Source organism: Rhynchophorus ferrugineus, unplaced genomic scaffold (genome assembly GCF_030347505.1).
Source record: "Rhynchophorus ferrugineus isolate W39M unplaced genomic scaffold, kcgeb_rfMv2 rfM10, whole genome shotgun sequence".
Classification (NCBI taxonomy): domain Eukaryota; kingdom Metazoa; phylum Arthropoda; class Insecta; order Coleoptera; family Curculionidae; genus Rhynchophorus; species Rhynchophorus ferrugineus.
In genome coordinates, this window is record NW_027472589.1 from 1,235,322 (window position 1) to 1,259,379 (window position 24,058).

General features: G+C 30.5%; 1 protein-coding gene across 1 annotated transcript in view; it reads right to left on the reverse strand.

Moving 5' to 3' along the window:
• Positions 1-24,058, reverse strand: part of Nmdar2 (glutamate ionotropic receptor NMDA type subunit 2) — a 261,917-nt gene that overhangs the window by 126,596 nt on the left and 111,263 nt on the right. Inside the window, exons 3-5 of the mRNA XM_076415791.1 lie at positions 6,700-6,961; positions 1,064-1,157; positions 767-1,007 (exon numbers count right to left, since the gene is read on the reverse strand). Coding sequence (XP_076271906.1) covers positions 767-1,007; positions 1,064-1,157; positions 6,700-6,961 — 597 coding nt within the window. The remainder of the gene's footprint in view (positions 1-766; positions 1,008-1,063; positions 1,158-6,699; positions 6,962-24,058) is intronic.

Genomic DNA, 24,058 nt, shown 5'->3' on the forward strand with positions numbered 1-24,058 from the left:
TGGACTATGAATTAATTTTGATGGATTTAGCTGCTCTGTATACTTTAAACAACGTTGATTCTAACATAATCATTATATTTTTTTTACAATATATATATATATATATATATATATATATATATATTGGCAAATAAACTTGAAATTTTTCAACAAAAACAATAACAACTTGAACGAATTTTTAGATTATTAAGGTATGATTCACAACTAATAACATATAGCAAAAAAATATAACAATTTCCAGTAATTTTCATATTTTTCTCTATATCTGCAGTATAAATAAATAGATTTACTGTAAATATAAACGCTTATGTGAAATTGTTTACCTAATTTTATACTGAAAGGACAAATATTCATAAAATAAATTGTTTAGGAAATGCTAGGCATTATATTCCGTGCATATAACCATAAATATTGGCTATTTTTGAATATTTTCCCTCCAATATCCACTTTAGTAACGATATATTATTGAAAATTGTAGAGCAATTTTCGTAAAATAAAAAGTATAAATGGAAAATTGTTATTGTAACCATATATAGGTAAATTATAGATAATTTTTTTATTTAAAATATTTTTTTAAGTTTTAGTTTATTTTTAAATAAAGGTACATTAATAGAAATTTTATTAATTTCTTGTGCAACATAAAAGTTACTGAACATAATTTATTTATAAAAAAATCTATTAACATATATTTATCAGCTTTAAAATAAAGTACTTAGATATAGATCAAATAAAAGTTGAAACAAAAGATAAATATGCAAAGACTTACCCAACATCCCTACTGGAAACTGATATGGTGCTTGGAAGGCACTTTCGATAACACTTTGAGTCACGACCCACACATAGTTCTCTCCAGTCAGATGCAAATCACTGGCTGCAGTCAGTATATCTATGGCTTCCTCTCTGGTACAGTACAACAACATCACGCGAGCTTCTGAATCCACCAATGCGGCTAGATCTCCTTTGTTCGCCACCAGGACAGCGTTCAGTATGGTAAACTTGAAACGGTCCTAAAACATTGTTATATATTATTTGTCTTAATATGATTATGTGATATATATGATACCTGCATGAAAGATACTCGTTCTCGAACGGCTTGAATGAAGTCGTCGTGGCCTGCTATTAAACTGGTGACTACAGAGAACTGGTGCCATTTATATCTGAAATAAAGATATCAGAAATAATGTCTATAGCATTTTATTTTATATTTAGCAATTAGATTTCTTGCCAAGGAATAATTATGAAGATCGATCTTCATATTAATGAAGAAAAATTGAGGAAAAGCCTCAATTAATAGGTTGGGGATAAAGTAATTCTCTTTGAGCTTCGCTAATATTTTTGAGCAAGGATTATTGAATAATTGACGATTGCTTGTTGATGGCACATTTACTGTTAAATGATTGTTTGCCCATTGCAATTATAACTTAGTTTGAACGTGTTAGGTATACAATGATGATGTATATAAACAAATATCCCTGGGCACCAAGAACATCACCTCATCATCTTAATGAAAATGTCATTATTTGTAGATTGGTTGACTATATTGTCTCTGTAGGCTAGGTCCATGAATATGATTATTCTTTCGAAAAAATTTGAACTGGAATGACTCGACTTAGCTCAGTGCTTTTTTATTATATAATTTTGGTTTATATTTCATAATTTTCAAGAGGATAGGATATATACGATATATATTTCATCAAAAAATATTTTTTGCTGTTAAAAATAGGGACGTATTACATTATAAAAATGAATAGGAAAAGAAGAAAGTTTGTTTTGGTTACTAATAAAGCTGTTAAACGTGGAAACTTGGCCAGGAGGGTGAGATTTTTCAGCCTCGAATATTTTTCTGGCGAGAGCCGTCAACAAATTCACCTACAGAGGATCGAAAGTAAACGATTTCCTGGATACCGGTCAGGGGGGAGTCCCTGGCCTCGTTCGTCTTCAATACTAAATGCGCCTCGTCCGGATTTCGAGCTGATTCTGGGGCGGGCAGGCTGTAAATAAAAGTAGGCCGAAACAGGGACGAGGGGAGGCAGAAAAAAAAGAAGTAAAACGCTACGCGTAAAGTTTATGTATTTGTGTAGTTTGTTGGAAACTTGCGAGCGTTTGTGTTGGACGTAGGGCTTTAGCTGGCATCGGGAAAACGGTCAGGCGTCATTTCTCCGGGGAGCAGGAAGAAAAATTGTTAGCGGTGTAGTCAAAAAATAAATGAATATTTATCTGAGGTATAAATAAACATTATTATGATATATTGTTTATATTTCCCATTAGTTCTCAGCGATGTTATACATCATAAAAAACAAGGTTTGCTGCAAATGTTCAGCACTTTTATTATAGATATATATGTATATATGGGTCTTAAAATAGGGATAAAAAAACAAAATAGGCGTTCCAGAAATTATCCAACGCATTTCTTGAAGCCAAAATAATCATATTTTAACATTTATCAACAAATACTAATAGCTTGGGATGAAATCAGATGAATACAGTGAATACAAAATCCCTTCAATATTCTACTCATTTAAATTCATCATCAAAACTAGCAATTTATAATAACGGTAACTTCTGTTTTTTTATCTTGGTCTTAATGAAAAATAATTGCCAGATAACCTTGGAACCATCATTGTATATGCTTCAGAAACACCAGAGGGGTATTAAATCAGTACAATTGATAGAAGGGTTTTGTAGCTTGTAATTAACAGCTTGTTTTATCAAGCAATTTTTGGAGCATTTAAGATAACAATGATATGTTTAAGAGAAAACTGAAACAAAGATGTTCTGTTACAGGGTGTGAAGGTTGCAATATGATGCAGTTTTCTATGGATTTATGCCTTTAGACAGAAATCGTTTTTAAGAGTCAACAATGAGAAACGGATGAAAATTTCTTGTAAGATCTTATTTGAACAGGAAAGGGTTTATTCACTGCATTTGAGGCTGGATGATATATATAGACCCAGATGTCGAAGAATATAGCTTAATAAAGTTGCAATTCCTAGCTGTAATTTAAATAGTAAGCCTTTCAATATGGTCCATGTACATTGAATTGGAATGCACAGTCTATTCTTGTTCATAGATCCTTTACTATTTAGAAAAGAAACCATGGCCCCAATACTAATACGATATTTTAAGACGATGAAAGTTGTGAGATTCTAAAATTGAAATGGAATAAGTTGAAACATTTGTTTCTATATAGATTATATGGCAACAGATGAGTCTGCATCTTCAGAGGTTAATTGAATTGTTTTCTTAAGGAACAAAATTGTGTGAATTTAATTGAAATGAAATATTTATTAATATTTATTGCTATACATAATATTTAATGCCTTCAATTATTCCAGTATAATACAAAATGCCTAGTATATTTCAGCCAATCGTCTAATCAGATACAGTTTTTTATTTTATTTAAAATTGAAATGTTAAAAAGCCTTTATATTGTTATTATTATGAAGTCATAGTCATAATTTAGTCATAAGCTTTTATATGGGAGATCGTCTTCTATGCTTGAATATACTCTAATAACTTTTAATAGCGCATATTGACTATTCATGAATAACTGTTGACAGTGCCATTTGAAACAATTAAACTATCAATTTATAATTACTAGAAGCAATTTTAGATTATTTTGAAGTCAAATTTATACAATTAAGACAGTTTTAGAGAGATAAGTCTATAACAAACCGATGGGACATGGTACCGTTCTGTATCATTGATATAACAAAAAGTATAACATTAACTATATATCTAGAATGTCCATTGCGCTGTTACTATTCAAATAAGCGATCGTAGCATCATTGCACCTTCAAGTTTAAAGTCATCTATTAGGAAGTGCCAAAAAACACTTCTACACAAACCAGGTTCTAATGAAAATACCAAGTGTTTCGAGATCCATGTGAATCCAACATTTAATGATCATAATTTTATTTGACTTCCACTGAATGCTGCTGGTTTTGATTTATGATATATTTTTTTAATTAGTAGACGAGTTATTATAATTTTATTATTCATATTGTACGATTAATAAACTAAAATATTAATAGAAAACAAGCATCGACGCTTTTGTGAAATATCTAAAATGGCAGACGCTATTGTCTTTCTAGATAATACCCCTTCGTGGCATTTAAATACTATTATCCAGATTAACGGTATACGCATTTCAATGTTATTAAATGTCTAGCGTTAAAATCGTGAAGGTCAGACCAATGTTAAACAACAATATTACGACAGACAGTTTACGTGTAACTCGGTTATTTACCACAAATTCGTACCCTATTTGACTGTTTATGGTTAATAATAATTAGCATCAGTAATAAAATAATGGTAGAGAATTATATTTATAATTTATTATGGTTTGGTTCTGTCATTTTAATTATGTCAATTAAAAACAAGAAATTGGATCAATTGTGAAACCATATCTCCTTGCACGGTCTTCAATTATTTGACTAAACATGTGTTGATCAGACATATATCTTAATGACACATATCTTAAAAAGTATAGATTCTACAATTTAGCCTGGATTTTCGTTTGCTTCATCCCAAAATACATATATTTCGAGAGTTTTATCTTTGTCTGAGAGGTGAATTTTTTTAGCACTTTTTCCATATAGTCGTGAAAATGTGAACGCTGAATCGAATGGTAGTATGATAATTGTAATGCAACCATTAGTTTTTAAGTTATACAACGAAAAGTGTATTTTCAAAAAATGAGTGGATTTCGATTTATGACACATATCTTAAAAAGTATAGGTTCTACAGCAATTTTGCCTGGATTTTCATTTCTTTCAACCCAAAATACATATATTTCGAGAGTTTTATCTTTATCTAAGAGGTGAAATTTTTTAGCACTTTTTCCATATACATATATTCGTGAAAATGTGTAATTTTTTGCTATTTTCAAGATTTTTTCTACCATTTCTATTGCAATACGCACATGTTAATGAAAATTACAAAGATGATAAAGAATTTTATGCTGAATCGAATGGTAGTATGATAATTGTAATGCAATCATTAGTTTTTAAGTTATACAACGAAAAGTGTATTTTCAAAAAATGAGTGGATTTCGATTTATGACACATATCTTAAAAAGTATAGATTCTACAGCAATTTTACTTGGATTTTCGTTTCTTTCAACCCAAAATACATATATTTCGAGAATTTTATCTTTATCTGAGATGTGAAATTTTTTAGCACTTTTTCCATATATATAGTCGTGAAAATGTGTAATTTTTTGCCCTTTTCAAGTTTTTTTCTACTATTTCTATTGAAATAAGCACAAGTTAATGAAAATTACATGGATTATAAAGAATTTTATGCTGAATCGAATGGTGGTATGATAATTGTAATGCAACCATTAGTTTTTAAGTTATACAACGAAAAGTGTATTTTCAAAAAATGAGTGGATTTCGACTTATGACACATATCTTAAAAAGTATAGGTTCTACAGCAATTTTACCTGGATTTTCGTTTCTTTCAACCCAAAATACATATATTTCGAGAATTTTATCTTTATCTGAGATGTGAAATTTTTTAGCACTTTTTCCATATATATAATCGTGAAAATGTGTAATTTTTTGCCCTTTTCAAGATTTTTTTTACCATTTCTATTGAAATAAGCACAGGTTAATAAAAATTACAAGGATTATAAAGAATTTTATGCTGAATCGAGTGGTAGTATGATAATTGTAATGCAATCATTAGTTCTTAAGTTATACAACGAAAAATGTATTTTCAAAAAATGAGTGGATTTTGATTTATGACACATATCTTAAAAAGTATAGATTCTACAGCAATTTAACTTGGATTTTCGTTTCTTTCATACCAAAATACATATATTTCGAGAGATTTATCTCTATCTAATATAATATAATATTGAAATAAGCACAAGTTAATGAAAATTACAAGGATTATAAAAAATTATATGGCGAATCGAATGGTAGTATGGTAATTGTTATGCAATCATTAGTTTGTGTTTCAGATCATCATCAGATTTTTATTAAAAATTTGTGTTTTTTATCATTTGTAATTCTTGTTGTTGCCATTTGGGTTAAAATAACGACAGGCTAATAAAAATAACAGACATTATAAATAATTTAACGCTGATTCGAATGATATTACAATAATTTTTGCAGAGGCTTTATTTTCTAGAGTATATAATGAAAAAAAATGTTTTCAAATAATTAGACGATTTCCCTCTATATCACATTTCTAAAAAGCTATATATTCTATAGCAATTTAACATTAATTCTCATTCATTTTACCTTTAAATACATAAATTTTGAGATATATCTTTGATACATATATTAATCCAAGTGACAAGAATGTTTTTCCATTACACTATCGTGAAAATTTTGCGACTTCTTGCCATTTTCAAAGTTTTTACTGCCATTTCTTTTCAAATAACGACAGATGGATGAGAATTGTAGTAAATGTGAATATTTTGTCATAACATTGAATGGTATAACAATAATTTTTATGCAACCTGATGTTTTGTGGATGTGTAATAAAAAGTGTATTTAAAAAAAAAGTCATATCACAAAAATAGTAATTCCTAAAGTTCTTTAACATGAACTTTATTACTTTCGCTACAGAATAAATATATTTTAACGGTTATTTTAAAAACAATTAGTTCAAAAAATACGAAATTATGTTATAAATTCTGTCGGTTCAGTTGCAAATCTGAACTAAGCAAATTAGCTATACGCTTACCTTTCCAAAATACTTAGCATAGCTGCCGTCTGGTGTTCGAGGGATGGCGCCAGCTGCAGCTGCAAAGATGACTGAGAGGCCCGACGTTCCAGTCCGGAATTGTCCGCATTCCAGGCGATGACAGGGATGCCTAGGTAGCCCGCCAACTGCAGGAAATACTGCGCGGACGCCGTACTCCTGCCGTATTGTTCGTAGTTCATGAGGTAGAGGATCGAGGACACGTTAAAGTTGAGGAATTCCTTGCAGAGCGATTTTAAAATTGCTGTAAATGAAAGAAACACGTGTTTTACTTATGGTATAAACTTCGTTAGTAATGCGGGAACAGAGCTGACATATACGCGAACAAAATTGCGTATAAAATGGTGATTTTCACGCACATTTTCCTTGTCACTTTGATAAATTGTTCAATACCAACCGCGGAGCGTTGTAAAGTGACGCCATACACTATTAACTTTTTTTTTCGTATAGGATTAAATTTACTTCCATGTAATTGTACGACAAATTTTATCATGTATTACAACGATCTATTTATTTACCAAAAAAAAAATTAAACGAGTTTTCTTTAAGATGTATCGATTTCTATGAGTGGGCTGTCTGGCTAAGTAGAAATAGAATTTCTTGCTTTATTTAATATAAAAACTCTACTTTATATAAATACGAGAAAGAACTATTTGGTATACAATATTTATGAGCAAAGGGATGGAGTATATTAAAGGGAAAGCAGCAGAATTTTCTATGAGGTCTAAAAAATGCGGTGGTTGTTAGGACAACTATCTAAATTATTAATACACAATAAATTTTTATTATATAAACACATTTTGATGGCAGTATGGAATCTATTATGATCCAGACTTGGTATATATTATATTAGAAATGAGGATAATCAGAAAAACCTAAGTGTGCCAATAATCATCGAAGATATTAAACGGTTTGGTACAACAGTGGACTTACACGAAAGTTTAAGAGGCAAAAACCCCTCGAGTTAGTGTCGCTAAGTCGAATTATGTGCAAAAATCAAGAATCATTAAATGTCTTACTTGATTAAAAATATTAAAAAAGTATAATTTTATGACACTAACTTTATAGATTAATATAAAAAAGGTTAAATAACATGTTATAGGAACTTGTTTGAAGATCATAGCAAAGATAAGAACAGAAAATAGTCATATTTATATACTTGTCCCTATAAGATTCTGATTTTTCAGGTTTTTCAGAAGATTAACAAATAGTAGATGTTTAAATGAAATGTCATGCATTTTTAAGATAGTATAATTTTGAGATGATGATAAGAGAAACTGTGAAATAAGTTGATAATATAAGATCTGAAGCTTTATGATTTATTATTTCATTCAGTTTATATAACTCACCAGAGCTGATAAGTAATTTAGAATAATTAAAATTATGAAATTAAATTAAATACAATGAAATATACAAAAATATATGTAAGTAAGATACAGAGACAAACAATGTAAATAAAATGTTAAAACAAAAATTACAATAAGTATGTTATATCCTGGCATAGTATACTCTAACACAATTTTTAATCTTATTTTTTAATCTTTGTATGCTGTAAATCTGTATAGATTATGCACTTATCTTTTGTAAGCTCTGCTTTCTTATGGGCTCTGATAATTATATTATCTTGATAGTTATTAGTATTCGGTTGTTCAATATCCAAAATCATATTCCATACCTTCAAATAAACCATCTAAAGAATCTAATTGTTTTCCAACTATTACTACAACATTGCTCTTTAGGGTATTTGTTTTTATAAGATTGTTCAAGGACTTTTGTCAACATCAAAATTTGTATTGATTCCAGCTTAATATAAGTGTTAAAGTTGTAAAAAATGTTAACGAACATATAATATTATCATCGCAGCCTCAAATAAATCGGTGTACCAGTACTCCTCTAGCTCTAGCTATGTTGGTGAGTTATAATAACTTTATAAACCAGTAAAAAGTATGTATATAACCGGATATTTTCTTTAATTATTCTTTCTTAATCACGCGTAAGCTAATTTGAAGCCGTAATAATTAACGTAACTTTTCTCAAGCTTTAAGCCTTTTTTGTCAGTCAGTTATCATATTAGGACTTACTCGGGGTGTTCTAAATCAGAGGTGTCATAGAAAAAGCACATCGAGTACTTTGGTCGATAATTTTGTTCATTAAAAAAATTATTAATTAATGGATTGACACAGCATTCAATATGTGGTTGGTAATTAGAGGCAGCGCTGCGATTTTAAATGTGCGGCTTAGCTCATATTTTTTTATAAAATATTTTATCTCGAAAATAAACTGATTAAAGAATATTAAACATTATTTTCGGGGTATTTCCAGATTTTCTACTATAGCTCTCGTCTAAATTAAAATATATTATCGAAAATAATATCGGATTGTTTCTTGTATTAATTTAGTAACTACATGTTCAAAGAAATTGATGCTCTTTAATTATTTTCAGATTCAGAAAAGAAATTCCAAGATTCTCTTGTTTAAATAAGGTTGAGATTATTAATGAATGTTTATATAAAAAACGTATAAAAGTTTTTTCATAAAAAGTGTGTTTATTTTAAGTATATACATTCTGTATCATCTCTTTCTTCGTAAATTAATAATAATCATGTACCGTAGTTGTTGCTCTTTTCCAAAGCCCTATTTCAGGTATATAATTTCTTTACAAGTAGACTTCCTTTCTATTATATAAATAATATATATAAATAAATTGGTAAATATTTTATTTTTATTTTTTGTAGTTATTTAAGAAGCATCTGTTTTACAATGTGCATTAATCTATGGTATTGTTTTATTTGTAAACTATGGACTAGAAGTTCATTTCTTTCTCTCCCCGGGTATTATAAAATGTCGAGGAAAATGTAATTTTGGTCTTTCCTAATAGATGATCAAACCAACTAGTAATCCAACGATGATAAAAGAAAGTTCCTCGATTAACTACCAAAGCGTATAGCTACGTAACCAACGAAAACCTAAATTAATCGTTTAATCTTAACAGAACAATAGAAATAAAATAATGTTATAAATAAAGATTTTACAAAGCATATCTAATATTAGATATAAATTACAAAAATGTCTTACTAAGTGAAATGCTGTTGACTTGGCATTTAATATTTATATAGATAAATTCCTTTTGTAATATATGAATAAATAATTTTTTTTCACAAGTATTATTTCCACACCGTATAAGAACTGGAAAGTATTTATTGGAATTCTGTCCTATTTATTTATAATTTAATAACTTTCTGTAGATCAATTTATTCATTACAAAGTTCAAGCTGTTGTTCTCACACCATCATGAATACCACATAAGCTTACGAAACACAAAATTAGGTATAGGATTGATACGAAAATTGATTGGATCTCGCTGGCTTATTAAATAAATCGGATTTGATCGTCGAATGTCGTTTGTGTAGTCGACCTGGCCCTCAGGAAGCCCCGGCGATACTTGGCGGTGGGTTCTTGCAGGACAACGCACGAAGAGAATTGATATTAATTAATCCCCTCGCTAATATGGGATTCCCTTTCTCCCCGTTCCATATTTAAGCTAATTAAAATTTATTCGGCGTGTGACAGCCCGACCTGGCTCGTGCAACCACCTCTAACACACCTTTAGTATAAGAGAAATTATAGTAATTGCTCTCCTGTCGAGGATGCTGATGAAGGTATTAAGTGAAGACGTCGCACAGAAACGCATTTTACTAATTGTATGTTATTTTGGTATATATAATGCAACGGAATATCTATACTCTACAGTTTTGGTCTAAAATTTTAAAAACAGTTTATTTATAACTTGCTGATATTGCTCCAAAATATTTATATTACAGTATACTGTTGAAATTTAAAATTTTAGGAGAGTTAGTTTTGAAAAACTATCTATATCTAACCAAAAATAACTGATAGTTAATATAATGCTCAGACATGTTTAATTTCTCTAATAAAGCATTTGAAGGACAGGATTTTTGTTTTTAACAGTACTTTAATTTATAAATATACAAATATCTGATCAATGTTTAAAATTATTTCGGAATCACAGATATTATAGAAAAGCTTACGCTTACAAAAGCCTTTGATAGAATTTACCATAAGAGACTCCATAAAATGTTACCTAAGCAATAAGCTGAACTTTTAAACTCCGTTTTTAAACTAAATTTTAGTTGCTGAAGATGCTTAGCTTACCAGGAGACTCCCCATTACCAGGAAAACAACGCAGTCACTATGGGCACTTGCTTTTTTCTTAAGAAGTATGATAGAACTGCTTTGAAAGAATAGCTGCAAAAGGGCTCCATGTATCGACAGATTTATTTGAGATAAACGAAAATAATTTAATAAGGATTCCGCAAAATTCATTCTTAGAATATATTTAAAAACATAATATATAATATAAAATATGATACATTTATTAATAAAATATTATGCTATCGTTAGTCGATTATGGCTTATAACTTGACATATAATTCCAACTATTAGAAGAGTTTTTGCATTGTGGAAATTATATAAACACCGAAATATATAACTTAAAAAAAGTCTGAAAGAAAAATGTTAATACATTTTCTAGTGAAAGAAGAAAACTGCGAAAAACCTGGTAACAAATCAGAACAGAAGAAAACAAGAGAAAATTCAACAAGGCTACAAAAGAGCTGAAAGAGCTAATAAATAAGAAACAAAATCAAGGAATTCAAAACTATTTAGGAAACTTAACGCCAACTGATGCAATGGACTATTCTCTGTGGAAATTAACAAAAACGATTAAAAACTACAACAACATATTCCACCCATTAAAATTAACAATACCTGGGCTAGGAACGATAAAGATAAAGCGGAAGTTTTCCCTAAACACTTAAAAATCGTATTTAATCCGTACCCATCTGAAATACCAGCACCAGAAGCAAATAACATACTTGACTTTCTTAACACTCCGTTTCAAATGGATCTGCCACATAAGAAATTTACTATTAAGGAAGTAAAAGAAACAATATTTAGAGAAATCAATGATAAAAAAGCTCCCGGTTTTGACCTAATTACTGGAAGAATCTTGAAAGAGCTCTCAGGAAAGTGCATCAAATTAACAACATTCATATTTAATGCCAATTCTAAGACTTCATTATTTTCCTAGCACTTGGAAAGTGGATCAAATCATTATGATTCTTAAACCTCGGAAAAAATCAGAAGACGTCTCCTCTTATCGTCCTATAAACCTGTTACCTATCATCTCAAAACTTTTCGAAAAACTATACATTAAGAGATTTAAATTAATCACAGAATTATTATTCCAGACCATAAATTTGGCTTCTGTAATAAACACGGAACAACAGAACAAATGCATACAATAGTCAACCAAATTAATAAAAATTTAAACGATAAACTATATTGCTCCGCTGCATTTCTCGATATTTCCCAGGCCTTCGACAAGGTGTGGCACACTAGACTGCACGTTAAATTGAAAGAGCTTTTGCCCCATACGCACTTTCAATTGCTGAAATGGTATCTCTCAGACAGACATCTAATTGTCAAACAAGGTGACGAATACACTGACCCACAACCCATATATTCGGGTGTTCCGCAGGGCAGTGTTTTATCATTCACCCTTTGCAGAAAAACATGTCCCTCAGTAAAATTGAATAATCATGAACTTCCGCAAGCAGACAGCGTTAAATACCTGGGAATGCATTTTGATCGCGTCTGACTTAAACCAAATGTATTGGCTAATAGAGCGTAAATCTAAATTATCATTAGATAACAAGGTTTTTCTGTATATGTCAATACTTAGGCTCATCTGGACCTATGGTATTGAACTGTGGGGTACTACTAGCAAATCTAACATAGATATCCTCCAGAGGTTCCAGAATAAAGTGTTGCGAGTCATCGTCGATGCCCCATATATATTAGGGCATCCTAATGCGCTCGCCAAACAGTTAAATGTGCGCGATGACAGTGAAGTGCGTAGGCTCAAACGCAAACTGCCATACGAACTGATTAATAAACACATAGAGTGAGATTTAATAATCTCTAGAATAAGCTAGAATAGTCATTAGAATAAGTTAGGATAGACTTTAAAATAAGTTAGAATAGTATCTAGAATAAGATTTAGATTATAAATTGTACAGCAGATCACTTACTGAAGTGATGTTCTACATGTTAGGAAGGTTTTATTATATAACAGAAATCAAACAATAATTCTTATTGCCCACTGGCAGATTGTTGACGTTCCAAGAGATTAATAAAAAAAAAATTGTATTAGTGTTAACTGATACTGTTAAAATACTGCGAAACTTGGCTTGTAGTTAAAAGTTAACTTAAATGGACTTAGGAAAATATTCAAAGTTGATTACATTTACAATAATATCAATTATTCTCTCATTATATCACAAGTAAAGATATTTCCAATTACTTTAATCCATTTCAAACCAAACTACTTCCTTCAATCGAATTATTCACTTTGGCAGTACTTTCTATAAATCCACTTAACCAAACTAAAACCCGAACCAGATATCTGCTGGAAAAACCGCAAACTCAATTTAAATTTTTTCAAGGCGAGTCGACCTTCAACCAGAAATATTTCCGTAATTATCCTTGAAGGGTTTAATCTGTCCGAGAATACCGACATTTTGCATTTGAAATTTTATCAGATTAATCGGAGTTAGCAGGAAAGTCTGGAGAAAGAAGGGAATGAGCATTTATGGACCGACTTTTCCTGTTTATTTTAATTAGTTTTTTATCTGTCTTAATCAGCAAGTTCGTTTGTATGATATAAGTCGTTAAATACTGTGTATGTATGTTGAAAATGATTTTCTTAGGTTTCTAGATACTCTCGATTTTATGAAATTATCTCTGGTAAATATTCCGATAGCTCTATGGCGTTTACTAATAGTTTCAAGTCATGTGTCATATTTAAAGAATCAGTTGTCTTATGTTAAACTAGTTATTATTAAGCACAATCTATTTTATTCAGTATATCAGTAAATGATATAACAGGTCTGCTAGAAAAATCAAACGAGCTATTTAAGTTTTGTCACATTTTGTAGATGTGTTGAATTCGAAAATGTCAACAGGTTTTCTGACAATTTTGGTAACTATGTTAAATGAATTATTACGCTAAAATGAAAGAGAATATGCTTTAAAAATATTTTTTATATATAAAATATTAAAAATGTATATTGTTCTATTTACTAGAGGTCACTAGCACACACTGAAATCTCTCCTTATTCCCTGTGAGAGTTATCTCTTTACATTTTAGCTTGTGGAAGTCTCTCTCCAACAGCGTCCAACAATAGTCTGACATCATTGAGAAGTTCCATTTTCCTTGGTATATTTTCTTCACCTCTTTGATATCCTGGTGAAATCGTTCACCTTGCTCTTCACTCACATCTCTTGCATTCTGCATTCTTGAGATGACTTGCTTACGGTAACGGTATTTGTCAGTTTTTTTTTAAATTTTTGTAACTGTACATATAACTATAATGTATATATATATATATATATATATATATATATATATATATATATATATATATATATACCAAATTGTTTTCTCATTTTAATTAAAATATTACAAAAATTACACATGATTATTTCTTGTATTTTCTTGTTTAGTTTATTTTAATAATATAAATCAAGGATAATTGATCTATAGCATTGAAGATCAAATTTGCCGCTGCAGGATACGGATTTTCCGACTGAAATCATGCGAAATCGTCAGAAATTAACGCGAAAATCGGGCCATTACCAACCGCGTAGTCGCATTTGAATATTTCCAGCAGCCAGGCAAACGATGGTGTATGACAGCGGCGGCAAAAAAAAACAAAGAAAACAAACAACCAAAAAAAGAACAGTTTACGTTACTGAATATTTAACGGAGCGAAAACAAGCGTCCCTCCCCGCCATCGTCGCACCCGCAAAACGAAAATATTTGAAAGGATGTTATTGTTTTGACGTTTACGTATCAAGTAAGCTGGGCGAGGGAAACGATTAAAATAATGTTTGTTTAATATGCTTTGAAATTTTTATAATATCGCGAGAATGCTAATTTATTTAATGGGGTTTTTGTGCCTGACAAAACAAAAGGTCTATCGTATACCTAAAAATTATGCAAAAAATCTTCAGTTTCTTAATATATATTAGGATTTTAAATTATTCGTTCACACTTCTATCATTATATTCATCTTAAAACCTCAGGAAGAAGCATTCTATATGTGAGATAAAAGATATATCATTTATTGGAATACAATATTGTTGTTTAAATGCTTGCATAGGGAATATATTAAAATGTTTGTTTAATTATTTTGAAATAGTTATAATATTGCAAGAATGCAAATTTATTTAATGGTTTTTTTTTTATTGGTATTTGACAAACTATAAAAATGTATGAAAAGAAACTTATATTTTTCTCAGTTTTTTATATGTATTAGAATTCTAAATTATTATTCTAAATTATTTTTAAATATAAATTCATCTTAGAACGTTCAAACGAAGCGTGGCATTTGAGATATATCAGCTATTGGAAAAATATGTTATTGTTCTTACCTTAAAACATGAGGTAAGTTTGGTGAGAAAAACGATTAAATTGTTTATTTAATGTGTTCTGATTTTTTTCTAATATGATGAGGGTGCAAATTTATACAATGGGTGTCTTCTACAGCGAGTATCTAGACAATATATAAAAGGTGTTTCGTATATGTCGACATTATGAAAAATTTTAAAAATGCATTTTTTTCTCTATTCTTTTTGTATATTATTATTCTAAGATATTTTTATATCGCAATCTTAAGCTGCGGTTTTCCATATGTGTGATGTAATATATATGAACCATTGAATAAATATAACGCAAGAGGAATTCTTACAATAACTTTAAGAGCATAAAATGGAAAGTAGAAGGTTTTTAAGAGTCTATATATAGCACAAAAACACCCATAATGTTCACTAATCCAGAAAATTCTACAACCATCCTGATAATTTTACCATAAATTGCTGGAATGTCCGCTGTAGAAAAAGCGCATTTAAAAACCGATTTGCATATCAAATGGCCCGGCATAAAATCCGAATTCAAGCAACGAATTAACGCTAATGCCGTAAGCTTCGACCGAACTATGAGTTTTTATTGTCCATCTAGACGAGAATCGACCCCGTCCTCTAGCTCTAACGGTCGTTTGTAGCGACAATTTGTTTCGGCGACAGTGGTACTTTTTGATTAATGATCGGCTACGTCGAAATAAGAACTGGAACTGGTCCTAAAATGTTTCCATTTTGAGTTATGATAGTCAGGCCGAGTCGAATTTCTCCATAAAAGCTAGTTAATTTGATAGAACGTTCAGATATGTGGGTTTCTGTCATTAATATAGAATATGTCTGCGTTTATTTATTAAATTCTTCGCCACTCACTAAATTCCCTAAATTATATTGAATTTCCCATAGCAAGTCACGGATTTTCCGACTGAAATCATGCGAAGTAGACGGAAATTAATGTGAAAATCGAGTCTCTATCAATGAGTGGCCGAATTTAATAGTATAGCTTCAATTTGACAGTAATATAACTATACAAATTGTAGAAAAATTTGTTCAGAATTTTAAAATATGAATAACAAACTGAAAAAAAGGAAAAAAGAATAAATAAAAATTTCTCATAATTTTATGATATATGATGTACTTTTTATTTTATGTCATTTTTGGTTAAAATTGAAATGCAATTTCTAAACTATCGATACTTTCGTCTTACTCTACAATTTTGATATGAGTCTTTGTCTCTAATATAAAATATTTCTGCATTTTTTAATATAAAAAATTCCATAAAAATGGTGTTTTTATTTAAAGTGAATTTATATAGGTTTTCATTAGCCTCAAAGAATTTTTTTCGCAGTAATTATACACGTCAAAAATTTGTTGTCAATTTAATATATGGATAAATTAACACCATGTCACACAAAAACAATATAAAAACAAAACATTCAACTACAAAGCTCAGTCAACTCATTCAATCACCCGAGTATTAAATTCGCTCCAATTTTACGCCAATTTACTAAACTCTGCACGCACCAAAGTGGATTGTTTTCGAATAAATTCAGACCCACCTCGATTTGTCACAGATTAAATAAATCCCCAACAATAAATTATGGAGAACAACTATACCGTCGACGTAAAAAATGAAATTTTGCGTCGACTTTCTGACGCGAGCAATAAAAAAAAGTTCAAATTAATTATTTTACTTCGTCAGTGCGAAATTCGATGAAAAGTGGCGCTGGAATCGGAATCGAACATCAAATAACTTAATTAATAAAATCACTAGTTCGTTTTTTCGATCGGGCTTTTGATGTTGATGGGCTTTACTCGATTAATGATGATGTGGTTCGAGGCAGATGGGAAATTACGATTTTCTACTGAACGCATTTTATTTCCCGTTGTCCAAATTTGCATTTATTCTTTGTGATGGGACAGGGAGGTTTGAGCTAGTTACGATAGGTTTTCTGTTATTAAGAGTTACTTTTTATAAGGTATCATTTTACGTTATCAAATTATGACCAGCAATATGTAATTTGTACAAAATCTTGCTTTTAGAACAAGGAGAAAACTTATTCTATCGATATGTGAACATAGAAATGTCTGAATATTGGTTTCAGTGAAGTACTGATATATATATAGAGATAAAGAGATAAATAGAATAGAGATACAGCTAATAAACACTGTGTTCACTCGATAATTGCTAGTTGTTGCCTCTTAGTCGTCATTTGTCTCTCGAGTGACATAAGACTAGGTATTTATCTAAGAAGACATATTGGCCTTTACTCAGTCTTTAATAAAATAATAGTTAGTAATATTTTCAGTGTTCTTACCATTTAGTATAATTTACTTTACAAATACACAAGATCACACCATTTGATTCTTTTGAATCCCCATCTTAGTTCAGTGTTGTCCAAGAACTGCAGCAGTTACTTGTTAGTTACAAGTTACCAAGGTACTTGTATTGTGACTGTTACTGTATGGAATAATATTATAGTATGATTCATATTTATTGGCATATAACTAAGCAGAACAGTCTGGTTGAAGAATTAATTCAATTTTCACTGATTTACTCTGGTTGACTTTTATTCCCTATGTCTGGGTCCACTTAATTATGTTATTACTTGCACGTTGCAGTTTTATGGTGGCTTCTCCCCTATTGCCTCCAATTAAATCTACCCTTAAATAACATGAACATATTTGTTGACTTTTCGGTGTAGAAATTAAATTTTACTGAAAGCAAATTGTCAAAAAGCAATGGTGAGTGACAGAGGATACCTAAAGAATAAAATATACTCAGGAGAGGTTGGTAAGAAGTATTTATATGTTCAAATCAAACTCTTGCGAATAATTGTTGATGTTATTTTCAAAACTGGTATAGTATAATGATGCCAAGCAAAAAAACAAATCTTCTCTTATAGCTTCTTATAGCTTATCTAATTACTAAACATGTAAGTATTTTGAAACTATCTTCCGCGATTCAAAGTGCGTGTTGTTGGTGATTGTGAACCACAATTATTTAATTACAAACCAAATTAGAAAAATTTGAAAATTCAATCACAATCATAATTTTAAATTGCGTTAAAGCATAATGAATATACTATTTATTGGTTCATTTCTCAACAATATTATGGTAATTTTTATTAGTTCTGTTTGGTTTAATAAAGCGAAAAGAAGCTACAACACCACTATATAATCAATACATAAATATAACTGAATTATATAGAACACCGACGTCTCCTGGTTCGAATTTATAGAAATCGCTCGCTCTAAATCACAAAAGATTGCACGTCAGACCATTAGCTCCTGCTGAAAATAAGTTATCGACGCAACTACCGACTCCGCTCTCCAATAAAAGATAAGGGTCAGGTCCAATCGGGAAAGTCGATCAGGCGAAATAACACCAAAGGCAGCGTCTTCACAATTTCCACAGGATGGGGAGCAAAACGGTTTTACCGCAGGCTGTAAATCTGTTCAGGTCTAATTTGGCTTTCACTCGTTGTTCTAGAGTATACATTTTTTCGCTCAACAACAATGAAACTTGATTGTTGATTTTTTTAAATATACTGATTGAGTTTTTTTTATTAAAAATATGTATATATTAGCTTTCCATATTTCTTTTGTTCTTATACTGGTTGTATATTTATAGTTAAATGCGTTATTCTTTGATGACCGTTAAATGTTTCCTTCGATGATAAAATAAGAATTAATATATAATATTAATATATTATATTATTAAAGTCTTAGTGACAGTACATAAAATGTGTTGTCTTCTTTTTAATACTTGTAAATGTCTGTAATATATAGTATACATACAATATATTGGTTTGAGTATATTAAGTATATAAGCCTGGCTGCATATGATAAAGGCTAGCTGCTATAGAGAAAGGTATTTACTATTAGTTTTCAATCTTGCAGAAGCAACGTTCCAATCAATGTCTAATTAATATCAGATACATTGACAATATTACAGTGGTTGCTGTAGTTGGTAATTAATATATAGTTGATAGGTATTTTCAATTACGTTATGTAGATATATGTAGAGATAAAGGGGTCTCTTTGGGCTCACTGTATTGTTAAAGGCGTCTTTTGATTATTCTCATATTAATACAAAATCTAAAACATAATAGTAACATAATTTAAAAAATCTTATTGACACATTTCTAAGTAATTTAAAACATATTACTAATATTTCTTAATATTTTCTTAAACAAGTATATTTTGAGTAACTTCAAACATCGCCAAAACTTTCTTTCTCTATTCTTCACTTTTGCCTTTAATATTTTTAGTTAACTGTAAATTCAATATTTTATTGCACGTGTATCCAACATAACTACTTTCATACTAGATATTAGAACTATATCTGGACTGGAGCTGTTAGTTAACGGGGGCTCCTAACTCAGCCCTCGGTGTTAAGACTACTGGACAAGTTAGATATAGTCTCAGAGACATCTGATCTTACCCAGATAGATTACTGGTGTGACTGAGATGGATTTTACACTCTTGCTTTATAGACACTCACAATTATATACTTACAACCATGCCCAGCCAAGGTCGAGAGGTATTCTGTTCAGGATTATTACACAAAAATTGATTTTTTGAATATTTTCCATGATTAAATATTTAAGGAAATGTTTCCAAGAATGATATTATAGGCATCACTATCGATACTGAAGATTATATATTTGAACGTTTTTTCTCGATTTAGTTGACATGATATTTTAAGTTCTACTTATTTGAAATTTAATAGAAATATTGTTCATATATCATTTTGTATGATCTTAGAGTTTATCGTTATTTAAAATATAAGTACTTATTTTAATTCTTCTATCCATTCATACAAGAATAAAGTTCTGTCTTTATTACAGAATACTTGTATTAGAAACAATATATTGTCAATCAAAAATATATTTTTTTAAAAACTATGTATGTGATGGTCATCACCATTGATACTGAAGGTCATATATTTGATGTCAGATATGATGAAGCCCAAATTGATTGCGCTGAAGTATGAAATTCTGATACTTTTAAAGAAGATGGGGGTTGTCTTAGACTTTGAACATTCTTTCCCCGAAACAACTTTTCAGGACTTAATTGATATGATATCGCAGGTCCAACTTATATAAAATTTAGTAAAAATATTCTTCGTATCACTATTTATAAAAAGGTGTACTTATTTTAATTCTTCTATCCATTCATGCAAAAATACAGTACATTATTACAATATACTTGTATTAGAAACAATAGATTGTCAATCTAGTATCCCCTAGTCAGTAACTACATTTAATTAATCGAATTTATCCCAAAACAAAATTAATTATTTAGGTGTTAGCGAGAAGAGAAAACGGACGAGAGTAAAATAACTCGATTAAACTCTGCCGATGTTTATAAATTTCAGAGACTAGTCCGGCGACACCTAATTCGCACCAGCTGACTGTCGAATTAAACTTTTTCATCCCAAGAAGGAATTATTCCACCGACTAAGGTAAGAACAAAAATGGTGAAGGAGCCGATGCCGAACCCTCGGTCGAAGTAAAGGGGTCAGAGGTCTTATTATTCGACGTGACGCTTCGGAGACAAATCCAATATATCTTAAATTGGATCTTAAATGTATAACGACAAGGGATCGACGGTGAAGTGTCCGATTGCCTCGTGTCGGACCAGTCACCTCGCGACTCGAATATCGATATTTCGTCGTGCTTAATTATCGGGGATGATTCGGTAACTTTTTCCCGTCGTCCAATTTCGACGGTATCACCTCCGGCCCGGTGGGAGAGGTCTCGAAAGTCGGGGAGGTGTCGGGCCATTCCCCGTCGACGATAATGTAAAATGAAATGTCTGGAAATGCCGTCGATAATGGAATTACAAGTGTTTTGTTGTGTAAATTTCATAGTCCGCTTCAGTATCGAATGTTCGACAGCGTTCCGGTTCGCGAAGACGATCGAGAAATAAAAATAGAAAATAGATTTATATTTTTTGTGCCGTCGTGTCGCTCCGTTTCGTTTTATATCGATTAAATAGTACCCGTTCTACTTTTAATTACGATATATTCTTAATTCGTGATCTAATTTTGTTTCTGATCAAGAAAATCAATCCAAATACTAGAGAAGAAATAGTGTTGGTGTTTTTAACAGGTGGTTTAATCTTTAGAGTTTTAATACTATGTTCCATATTTCTACTAATACTTATTCAATGAAGATATACTGCAGCCAGATGTGAGAAATATAAATGTTTTGTCCTAATTAAAATAAATTAAAATTAAAAAAAGCCAGTTGTTAGATTATATGAATAGAATATAACACATTGGTTGGGAAGTCTCGGGCGTAACAAAGAAAACGCATTGTTTTTTGTTCAAAATTAGTTTTATTCATCAACGTAACCTTTATCAAAGGCCAAACAATCATTTCAGCGCTGTTTTAACAAAAACATTTTTGCCATATGCATCGTTTTTTTGCAATTTCTGCCTTCAAACACTCCATTAACGGCATATAATATTCGCTGTTGGATGTAATTGATGAGTAGTAGACCACACACATCCCAAAATACCGTGGCCATAAACTTTCCAGCCATTGTTGTGTTTTTGGGCGCTTTGGACGAAGGTCGTCAGTTTCTGTCCACCCAGATGACGATGTTTCTTCCAGTGTAACATATTGAAGCAAAAATTCAGGTTTCTTACGTTTAAAAATGGTCAAACAATGCTCAGAATAATCAACACGTTTCTGTTTTTGGTCAACAGTGAACAAACCCGGTACCCACTCTGAACAGAGCTTTCTCATAGTTACATATTCACGCAATATAAAACCAACACGTTCTTTTGATATTGCAACTTCACTTTCCCATTATTCAAAACGATTTTGTGGATTTTTTAAATGTTTTCTGGTGTTACAACCTCAATGTGATGTCCACTGCGTTCAACGTTTGAAGTCATCAAACCAACGTTGTATTGATGTTTCTGATGAAGCCGAGTTCTTATAACCCATTCCAAGCCATTGCTTCGCTTGAATGATATTTTTTCTCATCAAGAAGCAGTGTAAAATTTAAACACGAAATTGTTTTGGATTCATTGTTTTGAATATAACAAAATATATAAATGTGGCTTTCTTTTCTATATGGAAACTTAAATGGATTACTGTTATAACCTAAAGAAAATACTTTAGAACAGGAATTTAAAATATCATTGCTAGTAACAAAAATAATGTAATAATATAATAATGTAACAATAGTGTACATGATTTTTTACTTTGAATCAATTAATTGATTAAAATTAATAAAAATCTTGGATACATTCAACTAAAATTGATATAAAACAATAATAAGAAAATATTCTCTTATTTGTATATATACCTATGAAATTACAATTATAATATGAAGATAATATCATGGATGATTTAAGGATATGTAATGGTTAGCCATGAAATAAATAATAATGCAAATAATTTTATCACTTTCAATCACTTAATTGGAAAAAATGAGTTAAAATTAAATCACATTCTCTATATAACATTATAAATATATGAAGACCCTGGATGACAGTTATTTTAATATCGTGTTTAATGCCAAATAAGAACTATTAATCCCTATTATTCCCCATTATATTGTAGGAACACTATGGCAAATCAATCTCATATATATCCAACAAAACTAAACTTAGAATAGGCTTTCATATCCATGTACATAACAATAAATAACAATAGGAAATTTCTATCAATATGAAAAGGCCGACATACAGCCGTAGGATTTGTAGTAGAAATTTCAATATATGTCAAAAACCTTATGAAATTAATATTACAAGAAAAAGAAAATAATTGAGAATATAAAAAAATAAATGGCTAGTCACGAAAAAATTAATAGTACACCCAATTTTTTACTTTGAATCAATGCTGCAATTCAAAAAAAATCCGCTAAAATTAATTCATGATCCCTAAAGTTGTTTTGAAGGTCAAGGGAAAACTATTAATCTTCATTATTCCGTGTTATATTCTAGAAACAATGTCGAAAAATCATAGATCTAAAAATAACAATGATAATAGAGGATTCGTCCCTGTTTGCAAACCCATTTATAACAATTAAAAACCAGACAGCAGAATCCCATCAGCGCGAAAAGACCAACACAATTAAAGTTCTTTGTTCGGATTCGGTTCCAGAAATTGCAAAATATATTTCCATTTTAAACTAGTTGCTGGCCAAACAATTTCGCAAATGGCCGTGATATCCAGTTGGCTGTTTTTGCCAGCCAGCTTTCGTTTGATTTGTGTCCACACTGGGAGGGCACCAGATCGATTCCGCAACCGTTTGAATAATGAAATTGCCCCGACCAGATCACTGCAAAGAATATTAATACAAGAATATTGATTCGGAATCTTCTCCCCCGTCTATATTTATAGAAACGACGAAAAATATTTGACGAACACTCCGACTGAGGAGAATTTAATTTAAATTTAATGCGTGATTTAATTGAATCAAGTCCAGTAACTCATTAGGTACAGAATTTAGTTTCAATAAACTTAAAATAAATAGACTCATCCTAATGACCCTGCACTGCAGCAATCAATGACAGATTTTACCGAGGGCTTGGTAATGTGATAAGAGTCGGAAGACAAACGGATCTAAATCTGGTCAATAAGTTGGGTGTTGAACCAATTCGTATTTTAATTCGTCAATTCGTCTTGCTTTTTCGAACAGTATCAGTAGGTAAGTTTTAAGAAAAAATGTTACAACAAGGAGCTTTGCAATGACTGTATCATCATTCTTGTTACGTGTTGCTTGATAGATATATTACCCATTTGTATCACCCGATTCCTTAATATTTCTGGAAAGGGAAATACACAAAAATGTGGCTTTCTTTCATAGATGAGAA